The 19029-nt window shown below is 40.5% G+C and overlaps 1 protein-coding gene across 3 annotated transcripts in view; it reads right to left on the minus strand.

The window, feature by feature from the left end:
* The window catches only part of CTNNA2 (catenin alpha 2), a 519575-nt gene that overhangs the window by 390644 nt on the left and 109902 nt on the right, over positions 1 to 19029 (minus strand). For all 3 annotated transcript variants that reach the window (XM_088133180.1, XM_088133181.1, XM_088133182.1), the window contains exon 3: positions 17265 to 17460. In XM_088133180.1, coding sequence (XP_087989306.1) covers positions 17265 to 17460 — 196 coding nt within the window. The remainder of the gene's footprint in view (positions 1 to 17264; positions 17461 to 19029) is intronic.

Raw genomic sequence — 19029 nt, forward strand, 5'->3', positions numbered from 1 at the left:
GCACTAGCAGCTGGCTAATAACATTATCACACAGTTCATGGTTAAGACATGGAAAGAGTGACCAAAGATAGCAGATTTAGAAAGCAGCCAATCAACAGAAAAAAACATAACCTATAAAAGGCTGCTTCATTTAAGTGTGAACTTTTGATATAATGGAAGCTGATTTTGTAAAAGGAATGTGGTGCCTCAAAAAGAGATATGCCAACCTACTTCTTATTACTGCCTCCAAAGATAAGTACAGCAGGTGCCTTGCAAATGGACTGAAATAACATTGTGAATAAAAGGCATTATCAGGCTCCTAACAGCAGGATGGAATCAATACAGTATGGGGTAAAATCTATAACAAAAGGTGAGAAAGAAACTTCAGATGCATGCATCTGTGGAATACAAATGCTACAGACTTGTTTGGATCTGGAAGACTTCACCAGTTATAAAAAGAAGGCCCTTTAGGATCTCACACACACGCTTCACCTAAGTTCACTGCAAAGGAGAAGAAGGCAGGGCTGTGCAAGTAAAAGACTCCAAAGACTCCTCCCTCCCCGTTTCTCCCAAGAATAATTGAGACTCGGCAAACAATGGCAATCAGCATTTTAACTAGGGAAATTCGCCAAAGAGTAGTGCTCTGTTTTTCAGAGATCTGGCCAATCAGTATGGTATCTTCCAAGATAATCTGTTATAATCTTCCCTCGTCAAGTCTTTCCACACTCCCTGAGTGTGCAAACACTCCCTGACAACTGAACACACTCAGGTCTTATTGGGGTTCTTCTGGGGATCCTCTTTTAGAATGTATTTAACTTTTTAAAAAATGCTTGGGCTCCCATAGCCCTTCTTCTTTGTAGACATGGTGCTCCCTCTGATTACAAGGCCACTGGAATCAGAGGGAATGCTAAAGCAAGGCACATGCTTTAGCATTGGTGGGGAGGGCAAAGAATAGAAGCCCCTATTATTTCTTGTGCTATTTAAGCCTGCGATGGATAGAATCCATGATGTTCTTCTCCTGGCTCTTGTCCTACTCATTAATCCTCAGCAGAATTATTGACTGCCAGCATCATAAATACAAGGTATTACAGCAACGACAGGCAGCTTGCATCCCCCAAAGGTTCTGGCCCACATTCCCATTACTCCCGATCAACACTAAGTTACCTACTTCTATTCTGAGGAAGTGGAGAGGATACTCAGAGCTGTTACGTGGGCCCCGGTAAGTTAAATCCATTTCACCTTGGCTGCCCTCAAGGCCGTTCAGGAGATGAGTGTGGTTCAGTCCAAGTAATGATGAATTCATCCGTGGGTGAAGGGGGAGGTTCTTTTGTATATCCAGGAAAGCGTCCTTTTCCAAATCTTTACCTTGGACTGTCATTTGTAATTCCACTTTGGGTACTTCCTCTGTCTTGTCAGATAAAATTGGTTCCACACCTGTCATTCCTTCATTAACATCTTTTAGACATAAGCGGGCATCATTACTGACACTGTTGATTGTTACTAACTTCTGGCTCCGTTCTTCAAAGATCTCCTTTAATGTTTCCGATGTTGTAACGTTTTGTATCATTTTGTAAGTCCCAGTATTAACTGACATCAAGAACAGGCTTGCATTTTTTTTTTCTTCTTAGAATCTTTAGTCCCCTCTAGTGTCCACTTTATAAAAAACATCGCTTATCTTTGTTATGACTTGCAATAACCAGGATAACCAAAATAAGTCTGTTTCCCATGAAAAGCTGCTTATTTTTTATAGTTAATTGTGGAGTCCTTGGGGTTCTCTGAGCTTGGTTCTTTTCTTGCAAACGTTTCATTACCCGGCTAGGTAATATCTTCAGTGCTAAAATGGGATGAGGTTTGCTCTCTGTTTATCTGCTGTGACCTGCTTTGCCAGTGTTGGTGGGGGTGGGGTTCTGTTTTGCTCTTCTGGTAGTTCATTGATTAGCATATGTTGACTGCTTGATTGTGTGCCTGGTGGTGACCTTTGCTTATCTGGGCAATGATTGCTGGTGACTGAATGCTGGTGAGGTGATCTTCTGGTCTTTTGTCTCTTCTGAATAGTATGTAAATGCTGTTTATCTCTATGTGTCTGTTAATTGCTGCCTTGTCTGAATACCAGGCTTCCATTCTCTTGCATATCTGGATTTGGCTTGGTCTAAAATGCTGAGTTTCCCAGTTAAAACTGTGGTTGAGTCTGTCCATGTGTTGTGCAATTAAGGAATTTCCATCATGTCTTCTGACTGTTAGTTGGTGCTCATGGATGTGTTCTGCTAGTCTTCTGCCTGTTTGTCCTACATAGTGTTTGTTACAGTCCTGTGTACAACATACAGTGTATGTTGTAATATATAGTTAATTCCAAAATCTTATAGTAAAAGTCAATATTCCAAATTTATCTGGACCCTTAATCCATTTATAACTTTCTTAGATCAAAATCTTATTTAGCTTTTTGCTGTTTATTTCAGATTCTTTAAATTCTTAAGCTTATAATTAAAATTTTCTTTTCTTCAGGATTGAAGGCAGACTCACCAGGTGTTTTCAAATGTGTTGTTCCAAAGGTCTCTAATAGCTTTAAGATGGTTAATAGGCAATTTCTGAAAGTGATTAGAAATCTGGATTGGAAGGGAGAAAGGTGATTTGGAGAGCTTGTGGGCAAGCAGAAAAGACCCAGCTTCTTTAAGGAGTTGTTGATGGGTGTCTTGTGATCACTTCCATGCACTCTGAATCATCTTTTCCTTTTTGAATCTCATGGTCCTTATTTATTCATTCATTCATTCATTCATTCATTCATTCATTCGCATTTATTTATTTATTTGTTTGTTTGTTTGTTTGTTTGTTTATATTTCAAATTTGTCACTGCCCATCTCACTGTGGAGTGACTCTGGGTGGTTTACAGTAAAAACAGAATAAAGATTAATTAAAATAGATAAACAATAATTAATTAAAATATGCTAAGAAACAAACTTCCGATATGATACTTCCAAGTATAGGCTGATGTTAATTAGGTGTTAATAAACTCAAGGAGCATCGTCGAATATATGCTTTGGGGAAAGGCCATATCCCAAAAAAAAGGCAAGGCCAGGACAAAAACATTAAATTCGTATTAATGACTATAAGATCAGTTGCCAGTAAAATAAGAGATCCTGTTTGTAAACATGATTCCCTATCTACATCCCACACACACTTTTCTTACCTGCATGCATAATCACAAAGACAAAGACTTGTGTTTACAGAAATCTGCTCTGCATGAGCCCTCTTTATTTTTATTAATCAAATTTTAGCAAATCCCACTGAGTTAAATGGTTCTGACTGCTGATGCTATGCTGCAGTGGATCAGTTTAGCCCAAGTTACTCCACATAAGCTGGAGTGGAATCCGGGGGAGAGCTCTTCGGGACCCTGGCTGCTCCTCCCTTCAGTTTGCAAATAGCAAAGGGGTCAACAGAGTCTTTTACACCAGAACGGAAGAACAAGAAAGCCACACATGCTTACTGTATTGTAAACAGCACTAAGATTTTGGTTAGGCATCAGGAAAATTTTTGTAATGGTAAGAGTTATTGCATAGTGAATTAGGTTGATAGGGAGTAGTCAAGAAACTGGGAAACCATGAATTCTAGTCCCATTCTTAGGCACGAAGCCAGTTGGGTGACCTTGGGCCAGTCGCACTTTCTCAACCCAAGGAAGGAGGTTGTAATGGTATGTGGGAATGACCTCAAAAGATGGGGGGGAAGATATGCTGCCTAGGAAATGATGGGGTGGGGGGGGGTAGCCCACAACTGCATAACAGGCAGAGAAAGAAACTCAGAAAGGAACCTCCCCAACTTCTCAGGCTGTGAAAGAGATAGTGGGAGATTTGTACTTTCAGACTTGCAAGATTCTGTTAATGTAGCCTTACAATAAAGTAGAATTTGCTCATCTGGTCATGTTTCCTATCTGGTCTACCTGGGAAGGCTGACAGAGGCAATGGCAAACTACTTCCAAAATTCTTGCCAGGAAAACTGCAGGGACCAGTCCAGGCAGTTGCCAGGAGTCAACACTGACTTGAAGGCACACACACACACAGGGCGGCAGTGGGTTCTCCTTCGCTGGAGATGTTTAAAACAAACTTGATGGTCACCTCTCAGGCATGCTGTAGTAGTGAATTCCCGAAGTGATGTAATGGTCTGGGAGAATAACCTCGGGAGACACGAGGAAGAGCCTCAGCCTAGACAACCATCATCCAAAAGACATCTCAGCCCACAGAAAAAAAGGAGGCATGGGAAGCCTCTCAGAAGGGACCCTCCCTAGTTTTCTGGAAAGTAAAAATAAAGGACAGGAGAGGTGCTTTCAGACTTGCAAGATTCTGTTACTGTAACCTAACAATAAAGGTAGTGTTAGTACTTACAATTTGTGCTTGTCTGGACTACCTCAAAAGGCTGACAACTGGAGAACATTTGGACAAGAGGATTTTCAAGGTCCCCTCCAGACTTCACAGTCTATGGTTCTGTGAGTTAAATGACTCATTGCTTAACATTTCTAATCATGCTCCATTGACATGTTAGCCCACACTTCTCTCATCCCTCTCTAAAGTGCAAGTGTCTGCAATCAACTGAAGGTTGTGATTTTTCCATTTGTGTGAACATTTATATATTGTGTTAAGAGTTCCACTGACAAGGATGATTTCCATGGAAAACACTTACTTTATATGTGGAAGGCAAAAAAAGATGCTCATCCCTGTCTCCCTTGAAGCCAAGCCAAGGCATTGGTTTCTCCAATCCCTACCTTTCCCAATTCCATTGTCATTGTTGCTCTCATTCATCTTTTCCATAGTTTTTGCTAGATACTAAGAACTTAGAAAATATTCGGGGCCCCCAGTTCATGTTCAGCTGAACTTTTAGTGAGTTCACAATTTTGGATGGCTGAACTCCTGAAGTCTGAATGGGGGCGGGGGGGGAGCATGCTTCCTAGTACTTGGTTAGGGGAACAGTGGGGAGAAAGGGATTGATCTAAATCTCCTGCTTGAGAACTATGAGAAAGAAAACTATGAACTGGGCTAAGATAGGCCTTCCTGGTGTGAATCAGGAACTGTTCTTATGCCCTCTGTTTTATGGTATGCGACCAATTAATTAAAAACAGGCACATCTGAAAAAGAGCCCAAAGTGTTCTGTGGGTAATGATTCTTATTAATTACGGTTTGGATGCATGAATGTTTTTTCTCCTCACCTTCAAATGTGATATTAACCATCCTGCTCTTCATCCTTAAGGCATGACGTGCCCATATTGTGCGGACATGAAAGCTGATGTAAGAACAATCACAACTTAAGAAGTGCAATCAAGACATTTTGTGTTGTACTGTAACAACTGTCACTAAGTTTGAATAAGATACCTATCTACCAAGGCCTGTTTTGTTTTCCAATGGATCCCAGCCCTTTCTCTTTGAAAGCATAATCTGTTCATCACTATTTCCTTTTTGCAGAGAACAGAACTGTGTGCCATCAATATGCTCAGATCACCCCCTAATGAGTTGCTTTCTGGTTTTAAGAATGTGTGAAACTACTTCTGCCTTACAATACAGACGACTGGAGACATTCAAACAGGGGAGGGAAGACAGAGATCCACCCATACCTGTCAGGTATAATTGGTCCAAACAGTGCCAACACTTTATATTTAATGAAGCCTGAGGTGCACCACTTCTTTAAATAACAGTGATTAGCAATTCTTCTGACAGTGATTCACACTCCCACTCTAACTTTCTAAATTCTAAGCAGCATCATTAACTTCCTTTAAATAGCTTCCATCTATTTGTCTCAAGTGACTCTTAATGCTATATCATTTTTTGAAAGTGGGCAAGAGTATTACCACAGCTTTCTTTTTCACAATGGCCAGTAAACCTACTGTTGTGCATTAAAAAGCTCATTATGACTGAGTAGCTTTAGAATCACCAAAACATCAATGTCACTTAAAGACTATATAGCATACTGGCTTTCCTAAGGCTATTAAACATTTTTAGAACCAATCACCCACAGCTTCACATAAGACACAGGCCATTAAATGTATAGATTAAATGTATAGATTTTAATTATTGTAACTACAGTCTTTCCCTGGAGAACTTCAGGAAGGATGCAGAACTTTATCATCTTTCAGCCACAAAGCTATCAACTTTATATGCAGCGCCTAGCAAATGTCACCTTGCAACAAAACCAGATTTTCATTCTATTTATCTCACATTGTGAAATTTTGCTCATCGTGCCAATTTACCCCCTTCACTCCTATATAAAAAAAATGTATGATGGTGATAAGCTGCATTATAGACCGGAAATAAAGGTGTGCAGAGAGCACCCAATCTACTCTGTGGATACGAATGGGAGCTCCAGAAACAAGATATAAATGCTTATGCTAAATAAGATACAATTTTTTCTTCACTTATGCTTTTGAGTCAGTCTTGACTCCTGGCAGGTATACGGTCAGGTCCCTGCAGTTTTCTTGGCAGCATTTTTGGAGGTGATTTGCCATTGCCTTCTTCCCAGGGCTGCAAGAAAGGGACTGGCCCAAAGTTACCCAGCTGGCTTTGTGTCTAAGGCAGAACTAGAACTCACAATCTCTCGGTTTCTAGTCCAGCGCTTTGAACCACTACGAACTGGCTCTCAACAACAGTTATAGTCAATAAATAACAGTCTGTTCCAAAAAGGAACTTGACTCATTTTTCAGCAGAGCTTGATTTTTAACCACATGCTAACTTGCATAAAGCTCATCCATTCTTCTGCTTATCAATATAAAAGTAAGAGGTATTAGATTAAAAGAAAAACATGCAGAAGTGTAATAAACTGCAACCAGCATTGACCTATTCTTGCTTTCTGTAAAATTTTAATATTTGACATTTTCGTTGCTGATAAAAAAAAAAATCTGAATTTTGCTACAGCTTATGTTAATGCAATATAGATAATCTCTTATCAAGGGATGCATAATGCATTAATGCTTTAAGAACAGAACACTCAAAATAGTCAAGCAGTCAGATAACAAGGCAAAGTCAGACTATTATTTTTATACACACTATTACTCCTTTGAGGAACTGTGAGGAAGACAGAATATTTGTGTTAGTTTTTGTTATTTTAAAAAAGAGGATATTCTCCCTTCGATCAAAAAACAATACTATTCACTTGGATCCAACAACACAAGAGACAAGAGACGACTCTACACATGGACATCACCAGATGGTCAATACCGAAACCAGATTGATTATATACGAACCAATCGGTTGTTCTGTGACCAGTTCTAACTTTTGCTTCTTGGCCCGCATACAGATTTCTCAGGAGACAGGTAAGGTGGTCTGGTACTCCCATCTCTTTAAGTACTTGCCACAGTTTGCTGTGATCCACACAATCAAAGGCTTTTGCATAGTCAATGAAGCAGAAGTAGATGTTTTTCTGGAACTCTCATGCTTTCTCCATGATCCACCGAATGTTGGCGATTTGATCTCCAGTTCCTCTGCTTCTTCGAAACCCAGCTTGTACATCCGGAAGTTCTCGGTTCACGTACTGCTGAAGCCTAGCTTGTAGGATTTTGAGCATAACCTTGCTAGCATGTGAAATGAGTGCAATTGTGCGATAGTTTGAGCATTCTTTGGCATTGCCCTTCTTTGGAATTGGAACGTAAACTGACCTTTTCCAATCCCGTGGCCACTGTTGCGTTTTCCAAACTTGCTGGCATATTGAGTGCAGCACTTTAACAGCATCATCTTTTAGTATTTTAAATAACTCAGCTGGAATACTGTCATCTCCACTAGCTTTGTTGTTAGCAATGCTTCCTAAGGCCCACTTGACTTCACTCTCTAGGATGTCTGGCTCAAGGTCAGTGACCACACCAGCATGGACATCAGGGACATTAAGATCTTTCTTGTATAGTTCTTCTGTGTATTCTTGCCACCTCTTCTTCATCTCTTCTGCTTCTGTTAGGTCCCTGCCTTTTTTGTCCTTTATCATGCCCATCTTTGCACTAAACGTTCCTTTGATAACTCCAATTTTCTTGAAGAGATCTCTAGTCTTCTTCCATTCTATTCCTTAATTTCTTTGCACTGTTCATTTAAGAAGGCCTTCTTATCTCTCCTTGCTATTCTCTGGAAATCTGCATTCAGTTGCTTATATCTTTCCCTTTCACCCTTGCTTTTCGCATTCCTTCTTTCCACAGCTATTTGTAATGCCTCATCAGACAGCCATTTTGCTTTCTTGCATTTCTTTTTCCTTGGGATGGTTTTAGTTGCTGCCTCCTGTACAATGTTACAGACCTCCGTCCATAGTTCTTCAGGTAATCTGTCTACCAAATCTAATCCTCTAAATCTATTCATCACCTTCACTGTGTACTCACAAGGAATATGATCTGAGTCATACCTGAGTGGTCTAGTGGTTTTCCCTACATTCTTCAATTTAAGCCTAAATTTTGCAGTAAGAAGCTCATGATCTGAGCCACAGTCAGCTCCTGGTCTTGTTTTTGCTGTCTGTATAGAGCTTCTCCATCTTTGGCTGCAAAGTATATAATCAATCTGGTTTCGGTATTGACCATCTGGTGATGTCCATGTGTAGAGTCGTCTCTTGTGTTGTTGGAAAAGAGTGTTTGCTATGACTAGCTTGTTCTCTTGACAGAATTCTATTAGCCTTTGCCCTGCTTCATTTTGTGCTCCAAGGCCAAACTTGCCTGTTATTCCTATTACTCCTTGACTTCCTACTTTAGCTTTCCAATCCCCTGTGATGAAAAGGACATCTTTTTTTGGGTGCTAGTTCTAGAAGGTGTTGTAGGTCTTCATAGAACCGGTCAACTTCAGCTTCTTCGGCATCAGTGGTTGGGGCATAGACTTGGATTACTGTGATGTTGAATGGTTTGCCTTGGATACGCACTGAGATCATTCTGTCGTTTTTGAGGTTGTACCCCATTACTGCCTTTCCCACTCTCTTATTCACTATGAGTGCAACTCCATTTCTTCTAAGGGTTTCTTGGCCACAGTAGTAGATATAATGGTCACCTGAATTAAATTCACCCATTCCCGTCCATTTCAATTCGCTGATTCCCAAGATGTCGACGTTCAATCTTGTCATCTCATGTTGGACCCCATCCAGCTTGCCTTGGTTCATAGATCTTACATTCCAGGTACCTATACAATATTGTTCTTTACAGCATTGGACCTTCTTTTCACTTCCAGATACATCCATAGCTGAACGTCCTTTCGGCTTTGGCCCAGCCGCTTCACTCTTTCTGGAGCTACTTGGAATTGCCCTCCGCTCTTCCCCAGTAGCATATTGGACACCTTCCGACCTGAGGGGCTCATCTTCCGGCGTCATATCTTTTAGCCTTTTAACATTGTCCATGGGGTTTTCTTGGCAAGGATACTGGAGTGGGTTGCCATTTCCTTCTCCAGTGGACCACATTTTGTCAGAACTCTCTGTCATGACCTGTCCATCTTGGGTGGCCCTGCACGGTATAGCTCATGGCTTCACTGAGTTACGCAAGCCCCTTCGCCACGACCAGGCAGTGATCCATGAAGGGGATATATCCATATATCACTGCCTAACAGCAGGCAGGGACCTCTGAATTATAATTGTGCTGTAATAAAGGCAAAGCTGAACTTGGAGAAGTTGTTATAACCTATTATGGTGGTTAGGTTCTCCCTTGATAGAGACATGAGCTAAGCAATCTCATTCTTGCAGAACAGGAATGTAATAATTGTGTTCTTAGTAAGCATAGCTGAATTACAGTTATAGTACAGATATGAGACAGAAATTTTAGAAGGAAGTCACAACGCAAAACCTCTGCAATCAATATATCAATGCCACTAGTGAATCTATGATGATCCAGCATCACAATAAGATGAATACTATGTAAACTAACAGAGTTGATCACTTTCTTCAATGCAATGCAAATACTGCCAGAAGGGTAAAAATATGTATTACGTTTAGATAAGAGAAAAAATCTAAAGACACTGTCATGGAAGGAAGAAAAGAAGGAAGGAAGGACAAAATGTCTAATCAAAATCAGAAGGAAAAGCACATGATTAAGATTCTAAAAAAATGATAATGCCTAAGGTTTGAACTACATATATGAATAAATGCACACCAGAACTAGTAAATATGTGCCCTCTATTCTCCAAAAGTCAGGAATTCCTGGCAGAGTAAAATTTTGAAATAATATCAATGAGCTACTGATAAGAATGCTTCTGAGCTTCCTTGCAGAAATCTAGTTATTGCCCATTTTATAAGCAATAAAAATACTTAGATAATCTAAAATAATTGAGTGCTAAGGTAGATAATATTTAATAATTGAAAATGTGCACTTCCCAGAACTTGTCTCATCTGTAATGCTTAAGGATGTCATAACATTTTACATGCACTGATGAAGCATCCCAAAAAGTTAGCAACAATTGCCCAGAGTGGAGAAAAGCACCAGGAGAGCCAGGAGTGAAAATGGTTCTGTTAAGATTTTGTTCAAGGCCTGAGCCAGTCCTTTGGAAAACAGCCTACTGTAGCCTGGGAAAAATCAAGTCCCAGACCAGTCACAGAAAAAAAGCAAAACGTTGTAACTATTTGAAAATTATTTTTGATATCTCCATTCCAGGGAAACAGAGAGATGCTCCCTTGAATGGAAATCTCTGCACTCCCATGTGTGGGGTATATGCCTTTCCAGAAACTCTGCTGAGAACCTTGCAGACCTCAGGAGTTTTAACAGGAAGTACTTTCTAGTGTATATGTGCAGGAGATTCCTAACTCTCTCTTCATATCCTTGAGGGTGCTTAAATAGCCCAGGAAGAGTGATGTCAATAAGCACAGGCACATTCAGAGAGAAGCGTCAGTGCATCACTCAACAACCCTCAGGTACTTAGGAAGCTCACTCAAGTAAAGGTGCCCATACAAGCTGATGATGGAGGAAAGCAGTGTACGTTCAAAGGAAACAGCAGTGTGCGCTCAGGCATCCAGATGATGGTAGAAGACCAAGACCACTCCACACAAAAGGCCAACAAATGTCTGTAACATCCAGTAATTTCAAAGATGGTTCAAGATGAAATAAGAGAGAAAGAAAAAGGATAGGAGGTGTAATTCGTTGGGGACATTTTCACCGTTGATCTTGGGTGGTGTTGCATTTCCCCATTTGAGACTAGGGTGCAACTTGATCCTCCTGGACTTGCAGCTACTGCTTGATGAGCAAGTGGCAGCTGTGGCCAGGAGGGCCTCTGCACAGGTTCATCTTGTGTACCAGCTGCACCCTTTCCTTGACCAGGAAACATTTCAGATGGTCACTCACACCCCAATCACCTCACAACTAGACTAGAGACAGTCTCCAGGTTAAGAATGCCCAGTTTAAGGACGACGCATAGTTAGGACCAGAGCCTATTCTAGCAAAATTGGGGTTTGGGGTGAGGAATCATCAATATCCTAATGATATCCAGCTTTATATCGCCACCCTGGACTGTCTGAGTGATGCTGTGGATATCCTGTCCTAGTGCCTGGAGGCTGTAAGCATCTGGATGGGGTGCAATGGGCTTTGACTCAACCCAAGCAAGACTGAGTGGCTTTGGGTATTTGGGCCTTCCGGTGACAAGGATTTTCTATCATTGGTCCTGAATGGGGTGGCACTGCCCCAGATGGACACAGTGTGCAATCTGGGGGTCCTCTTGGACTCACACTCCTGCTATAAGAGCAGGTGGCAGCCATTGCTGGGAGAGCCTTTGCACACCTTCAGGTTGTGTGCCAGTTGTGCCCATTCCTGGACCGGGAGGCTTTGTTCACAGTCACTTTAGTCTGGCCTGTTATGATTTATTATATACTTAACTGTTTTATTAATTATATATTTTGATGTTATAAGCTACCCAAAATTTTTGGAGTAGGGAACCATAAGCAATATGAGGAGGAGGAGGAGGAGGAACAACAACAACAACAGCCTATCCCAGGTCCTCGATAGGTAGACAAAAATGCTAAATTCAGTGTAAACATCTGGCTGACTGTGTGACCAACCATACCAATAAAAAAAGTTGGCTGGCACTTTCAGAAAGAAAACTTTGTCTGAAGAACTACTGTACCTTTGTGGAATTGGCCCTTTCTTCATGAAAAAGTGTTTGTGAAATTGAGCTCATTCTGTTGAAATGCACAATGTTCTCCCTCTCTTTTCAATGAGGTGATTGCTATAAGAAAGACAACCCTGCATTCAACAGCCAAAGGTCTACCAAAGCCAGAGGTTCAAAGGATTTTAATGAAAATGTCAGAACATGAGAGAAACCTTAAGGAGGCATAGGAGGTATAACAGACAGGTGCATATCATGCAATTCCTTGAGGAAATTCATAGCAAAAGGGTATCAGCCGTGGCATGGAATGTTGAAACTGCTGTCAAACAGACATTTAAGGAAGACAACAGAAGTTCCCATAATCTTAAGAAAAAGAAGGAACTGAAAAATTACTTGCAGCAGGTGGTAATTAGATTAGCTGGTCAAGTAGCTACAAAATGTGAGACAAAACTCTATTTAGTTGCATAAGACCTAAGCGGAGATTGATGGGCAAAGCCATGACAATATTCTCCAGTTCCCCTTATCCAGGAAACAAGCTGGGAATCTCAAAGATCTCAAATTTGGATGGCAAATATTTGTCGTGAGTAGGAATGTTGGGATTATGCACCTGAGTCATGACGGAATGTATCCCTTTCTAAGAGAGAGTTGTGACCCACTTTCACACAATATCTTGGACACAGTATTGTCTCTGGTCACAAACAAGTTGACTGTCAGCATTACCACTACTGAGAATATGTTGAGAGCCACCATCCCGTGCTTCTACTTGTGAAATAAGAGAGACTGAGATGGTCTTCAAGACTGTTCTGTAAAACAATCTTTTCAACTATGAAAGCAATCAGATGAGAAAGTGTGGAAGGAAAGGCTTGCAGTGCCCAGCATGAACTCTTCCTTCCCTTTGTTTTCTCCCCTGAGGCTCCCCTGAGATTCCCTTCAGGCAGCCCGAAGAGCACTGGACCACACTTGGTTTCCAATTATGAAAAGAAAATGCTGACAGCACCTGAATGCATGGGTATAGATTGGAGATTTGTGCCATGTGGGAGAACAGGGAGGAAGAATTTGCAGCCGTCAGGATAAATTGCAGTTTTATTAACGGACAGTGGAGGAGCAGGATTGGACTTCAACAAACCAACAATAGACAATCTCAAAGAAGAAACAGAACCCAACAGTCTCACCACTCCAGCAGAGATGCTGAGAGCCTGTAGCTGATCAAGCACTTTCTTTCACCCCCCACCCCACCAGCCCCCAACGCAGACTGAGAAACACTTCAGCAGCAGTTCAGAGCAGCAGCTGACAGCAACAGAAGCCAACTAACTTGAATGTGACTGAATGATAGCTGAAGACTGTTGTAAGATAAGGCAATAAAAGAGAACAAAATTGTTCACAAGACTATTTAGCAATCAGATAAACACATTTTGGTGGTGGGTTCTAGGGTATGAGAAACATTCATCCAGGTGCCACAAGATACTGAGTTAATGCCCATCAGTAAATGCAAACTTACTCCTACACCTGATGCCCTGATGAAACCCATCCAAGAAGTTGAACAGGATGGTATAAAGGAACACTGTACAGATTAACGGCATTGAAATCCTAAACCAGAAAAAAAATCCTGCAAGAGACAGAAAATATTCCCAAAGCTGCTGCTAGTGCAACAGTTGAAAGAAAACTGACAGAGCAGATAGATGGTCATTGCCATATACAAGCATACAAACATCTTCAGCTCTGGAAGGGCTTTAACACACAGGCCCATGCATAGACACAGAGAGATCTTGAAGAAGGTGCAGGGTTTGGGGGAATGGGAATCTTTACACATTTCAAGTGGTATAAAATAGTTAAATCATTTGGGGGACACTGTCAATGATTTTCTGAGCAGTGAGTGAAGTAGGATATCTATCCTATCTATGCCCATACTTCATCCCACATTCCAGGGAATTGCAAGCAGAATTGTCCAATGAGTGGAAAATGCTTATGATTTCCTATGGCTCTTCATAATGAACAATTGCATTGCAGTTCATCAGGATCTTTCTATTTTGTATCTCCCCTTTGTTCTTGTAGGCAAAGGACTCCAGAGAAGCCTCTTACAGCCAGGTTCCATCCATTAGGTCAGAAAATCAGCTGCAGGTTTGAGAGGAGGATAAAGGAAGAGGTGTTGTAAGATGATGGTAGGTTTGTGGATCACAACAAACTGTGGCAAATTCTTAAAGAGATGGGGGTACCAAACCACCTTACCTGTCTCCTGAGAAATCTGTATGCAGGCCAAGAAGCAACAGTTAGAACTGGTCACAGAACAACCAATTGGTTCAAAATAGGGAAAGGAGTACGACAAGGTTGTATACTGTCACCCTGCTTATTTAACATATGTAGAGTACATCATGAGAAATGCCAGGCTGGAAGAATCACAAGCCGGAATTAAGATTGCAGGGAAAAACATCAACAACCTCAGATATGCAGATGATACCACCCTCATGGCAGAAAGTGAAGAAGAAGAACTAAAGAGCCTCTTGATGAGGGTAAAAGAGGAGAGTGCAAAAGCTGGCTTGAAACTCAACATTAAAAAAACTAAGATCATGGCATCTGGACCCATCAGTTCCTGGCAAATAGAAAGGATAGAAATGGAAGCAGTAAAAGACTTTATTTATTTGGGCTCCAAGATCACTGCAGACAGAGACTGCAGCCATGAAATTAAAAGACGCTTGCTCCTTGGGAGGAAAGCTATGGCAAACCCAGATAGCATATTAAAAAGCAGAGACATCACCTTGCCGACAAAGATCCGCATAATCAAACCTATGGTTTTCCCAGTAGTAATGTATGGCTGTGAGAGCTGGACCATAAAGAAAGCTGAGCACCGAAGAATTGATGCCTTTGAACTGTGGTGCTGGAGAAGACTCTTAAGAGTCCCCTGGACTGCTAGGAGGTCAAACCAGTCAATCTTAAAGGAAATCAACCCTGACTGTTCATTGGAAGGATTGATAATGAAGCTCAGATAATTTGGTCACCTAATACGAAGAGAGGACTCTTTGGAAAAGACCTTGATGCTGGGAAAGATTGAAGGCAAAAGGAGAAGAGGACAGCAGAGGATGAAATGGTTAGATAGCATCACTGAAGCAATGAGCATGAAACTGAGCAAACTCAGGGAAGCAGTGAAGGACAGGAAGGCCTGGAGTGATATGGTTCATGGGGGCACGAAGAGTCAGACACAACTTAATGACTGAACAACAAGGTAGGTAGGTAGGTAGGTAGAGGCACCATATACCAGAATAAGATGGTGATTTATTTGCCAACACACTACTTGCAGTAGATGAGCCATTCTCTGTGATGAGAAAGGCCTTTCCTTTTCCTCTCCCCATCCTGGCATTTTAACAGAAAAGTGAAAACAAAACAGCTGTTTCTGCAGATACAGACCCATCCTTCTGCATCGTTATGAAGTCCTGAATCATTTAAAAGCTCTGCACTTCCATTTCAGATCTTTGTAGGAATTTCACTCTGAAGATTTAGTTCAAGGGCAGAATTAGCTCAAATCATCCTCAATTCAAGATTTGGCTGAATTTGATGCATGCCCTACTTCAGAAGTTAACTTCTAATAACTATATTTAGATGATATTAAAAATTACAGTAGAAGAGAGTACATTAATTTAAGAAGGCAGGTGATAAACTGAGATATGTAGAGCTAAGTTTTTATTTTCTCTTCTAAGTCAACAAACTTTAAAGCTTGCTTACTGCTCACTGCTTAAGACTATTTCAAATATTACTGAAAAAGGTAAAATACAACATATCTTCTAAGATCCCACACAGTGTCTGTTCATTCATCCCAAGTGCTTCATATCACCCAGGAACAGAGAATATAATGCCTTTCACAATCTCTATTTTCTGAGAGCTGTAAAATAATTAATGGATTTGGAGAGGGCCTGAGAGGATTAACAACAGAATATTTGCATAGAGTGACATTTAGCACATAATAATTCACAGAATGAATCCTGAATAACAATTGAAACAGATAGCAAATTGTTAGAACTGGTTATAAATATTTCTCCCAGAAACAATCTGGTTATAGATACATTGACACAAACCCACTAGTGACAAAGTTAAATTTAGCAAGGCCTCTATACCCAGGGGTTGCTATCAGTCCAACAAAAAAAAAAAGAGGAGGAGGAGGAGGAGGAGGAAAAGTTAATTAAGGATTTTTAATGCAGCTGTTTCCAGATCTTAAAGTTGGACTGGAAGCAAGTTTCAATATAAGAAAATAGGAGCTGTGTTTATCAATAACAAATGTTTTCTGATTAGTCAGTCTGTATGGGATCAGACTGCAAGAAAGACAAATTATGGGGTCTTTTTTAAAATTGGGAATATGAAGCATTCCTCCCTTTCCCCTTTTGCCTGCCAGTGTTCTGCATCTGCAGTCTTACTAGACAACGTTTACTCTATTTTTGTTTTATTTTTTTTTCTGCCAGCACAAAGACATATACAGATAGTCCTCATTTAGTGCCTGCCTTGTTTAGTCACTATATACAGTTACAACAGTGATGAAATAGTAACTTTGCCACCAGTCCTCACTTTTACAACCTTTGCAGGTCTGTAAAGCAAAGGAAAGCTGAAGGAAGATCAAAAGCACATTCATGGTTTTACTTAGCAACTGCTTTGCTTATGACTGAGTTGCCAGACCCAATTGTGGTCACTAAATGAGGACAACCTATAAAAAAAACCACTTCAAGATAAAAGGTAGGCTTGTAATAATTACCAGTAAATGGATTCTCTTTTCTTCTTTTGAAAGGAGCTCTCTTACTCAATGAAAGCAAGTGAACTTCACTCAAAAAGAGTAAATGAATAATTTGAAGCATATGTAAATAAAATTAATTGATGCCATGAAATATGTTATGGGAACTATAATTAAATATAAGTTGAAAAGTGTGATTACACTCTATAAAACATTGTTCCAAAGTTATTCTTCCACAGCTGACAACCGTGATAATAGATTTGACAGGGAAAAATGTAACTCATATAATCAATTCCTATGAGAACAATAACATGATGCCATGGTCTGCAGCACTCATTTCAAAAGGTGGGTTTACAAAAAAGCATCCCAAATTCTCCAACAGGTCTGTTAGCCAGACTCATGTAAAAAGAGATGGAATACAGAGCAATTCTGAAAGGAGGCATCTTGCCACTGGATTAGTAACTACACAAAGCCTAATAGACAGCATTCAATGTGTGATGTGTTCACAGAATTATTATTATCCCGCAGATAACTGTAATCAAATTCCTGTCCCTTTTCCAGATACACACCTTGCTTGCGCACATCCTCCACGGCGGCCACCAATTCATCCTTCAGGTCTTGGCTTTCTTTTGCAATCTGTTCTCCTTTTTCCAGGAAATTCTGAGTAGCTTGTTCAACAGAAGCTGCTAGGACATGAGCTTTCTTGGATCGACCTTTCTTTTTCCCTGATGGCCCTTTGTTGCTTGTGTTTACAAGGGTCGTCACCTTGGAAGGAGAAACAAACAAAGTAATTTATAAGTATCATCTTAATTTTTCTACACACAATTGTTGTAAGACAGGGTTCTTCAACCTTGGCAACTTTAAGACGGGTGGACTTCAACTCCCAGAATTCAGCCAGGCTGGGGAATTCTGGGAGTTGAAGTCCACCCGTCTTAAAGTTGCCAAGGTTGAGGAACCCTGTTCTAAGAGACATAATTTAGTATTTGTGAGAAGCCCACTTCTTTTTCATTGAATTCTGAGGTTTTGTAAAGGGTAATCTAAAGTAGGACCTCAGCAGAACTTAATATGATCAAGTTGGTACAGGAGTAGGTTGAAATTAGCCTCCTCTTAATTATCATTTAAAGCTTTTCACTGTTTAATTTTATATAAATGTATTTTTTTTTCAAACTGAACTGTTTATTGTTTTAGTAATGTGTCACAGAGGGGTGATTGTACTTTTGCTGTTTCAGTTATATTTCTATAAGACCACCTCAGCTGTAGGCAGCATGCACATATACTCATGCATGCCATCAATCGACTTTCAGTCTCAACTTATGGGTAGTAAGGGCCAAAGACCACCAATATGAACTCCCTCCATTTCTCTTTCTCATTCCATGTGGTTTGTGCAGAAAGAAAGGACTGAGAGAGGCTGTTACCTTGGATCAAGTATTGGCATTTGATTGCCTATGCTACATTTTCATTCAAGCATAAAAAGAAGCATTTCGAAGAATAACTGCTTCCTATATACCCAAGGAAAAGTGAGACATAATCTGGAATTTAAGTAACTTCTCTTTCACATTGGCTGAATGGAACAAAAAGATGTGCCTTTTTGTTTCTTCAGCTGAATAGGTGAAGGAAATTATTTTCTGAGAACAGAATATATTCTACCACCTTTAAAGGATACAATAACAAGATCTGAATTGAAGCCACCTTTCACTTCCATCAGCAGTTTCAAATTTTTGGCCAGTTTCAAATCTGCAGTTTTGAGTACAATTCTAGGCAGGATAGTTTTGTCACAGACCCAGGTTTAGGAACACAAACAGCTTTGATCACCATGGTTATCACCCTAGATGAATCACACAAGGAACAGAATTGGGGAGACACCCCTATGGTATTTGATATTGTAAAGTGTGACTCCTTCCAGGATGACTTGCTAATATAGGTTCTAAGGCCAGCTTCTTATGGAGAGTTTAGTGCCAACCATTTCCCAAAGATGGTACTCAGGAACTACTACTCAGCTACTTGGCTGAGTTTCATGAGGTTCCCCAAGTTTTCTGCCCTATATCTCTGGGGAATATCATTTGGAATTTGGACATGCATATTAGCATCATATGGCCAAATGCCTTTATAACTGATCACAAAGAAAGATGGAGAAAACCTGAACTATTAACAAACTGACCAGATAAGACATAGATCCTGTTGATCCCCCCCCCCAAAAAAAAACCCCTAGCCCAGGATTAGGATTAAGTGGGATACTATTTGCCTGGAAATATCAGGCATAGAGGCGGAAGGAGCTTGTGGGTATGATGTTACTGTTGGAAGGACAGGGAGCAAAACTCCATCTTATCTGATATG

The sequence above is a fragment of the Python bivittatus genome, unplaced genomic scaffold (genome assembly GCF_059951505.1).
Source record: "Python bivittatus isolate LINGU-HERP-01145 unplaced genomic scaffold, Pbiv_v1 ctg000070_np1212, whole genome shotgun sequence".
In the NCBI taxonomy this organism is placed as follows: Eukaryota; Metazoa; Chordata; class Lepidosauria; order Squamata; family Pythonidae; genus Python; species Python bivittatus.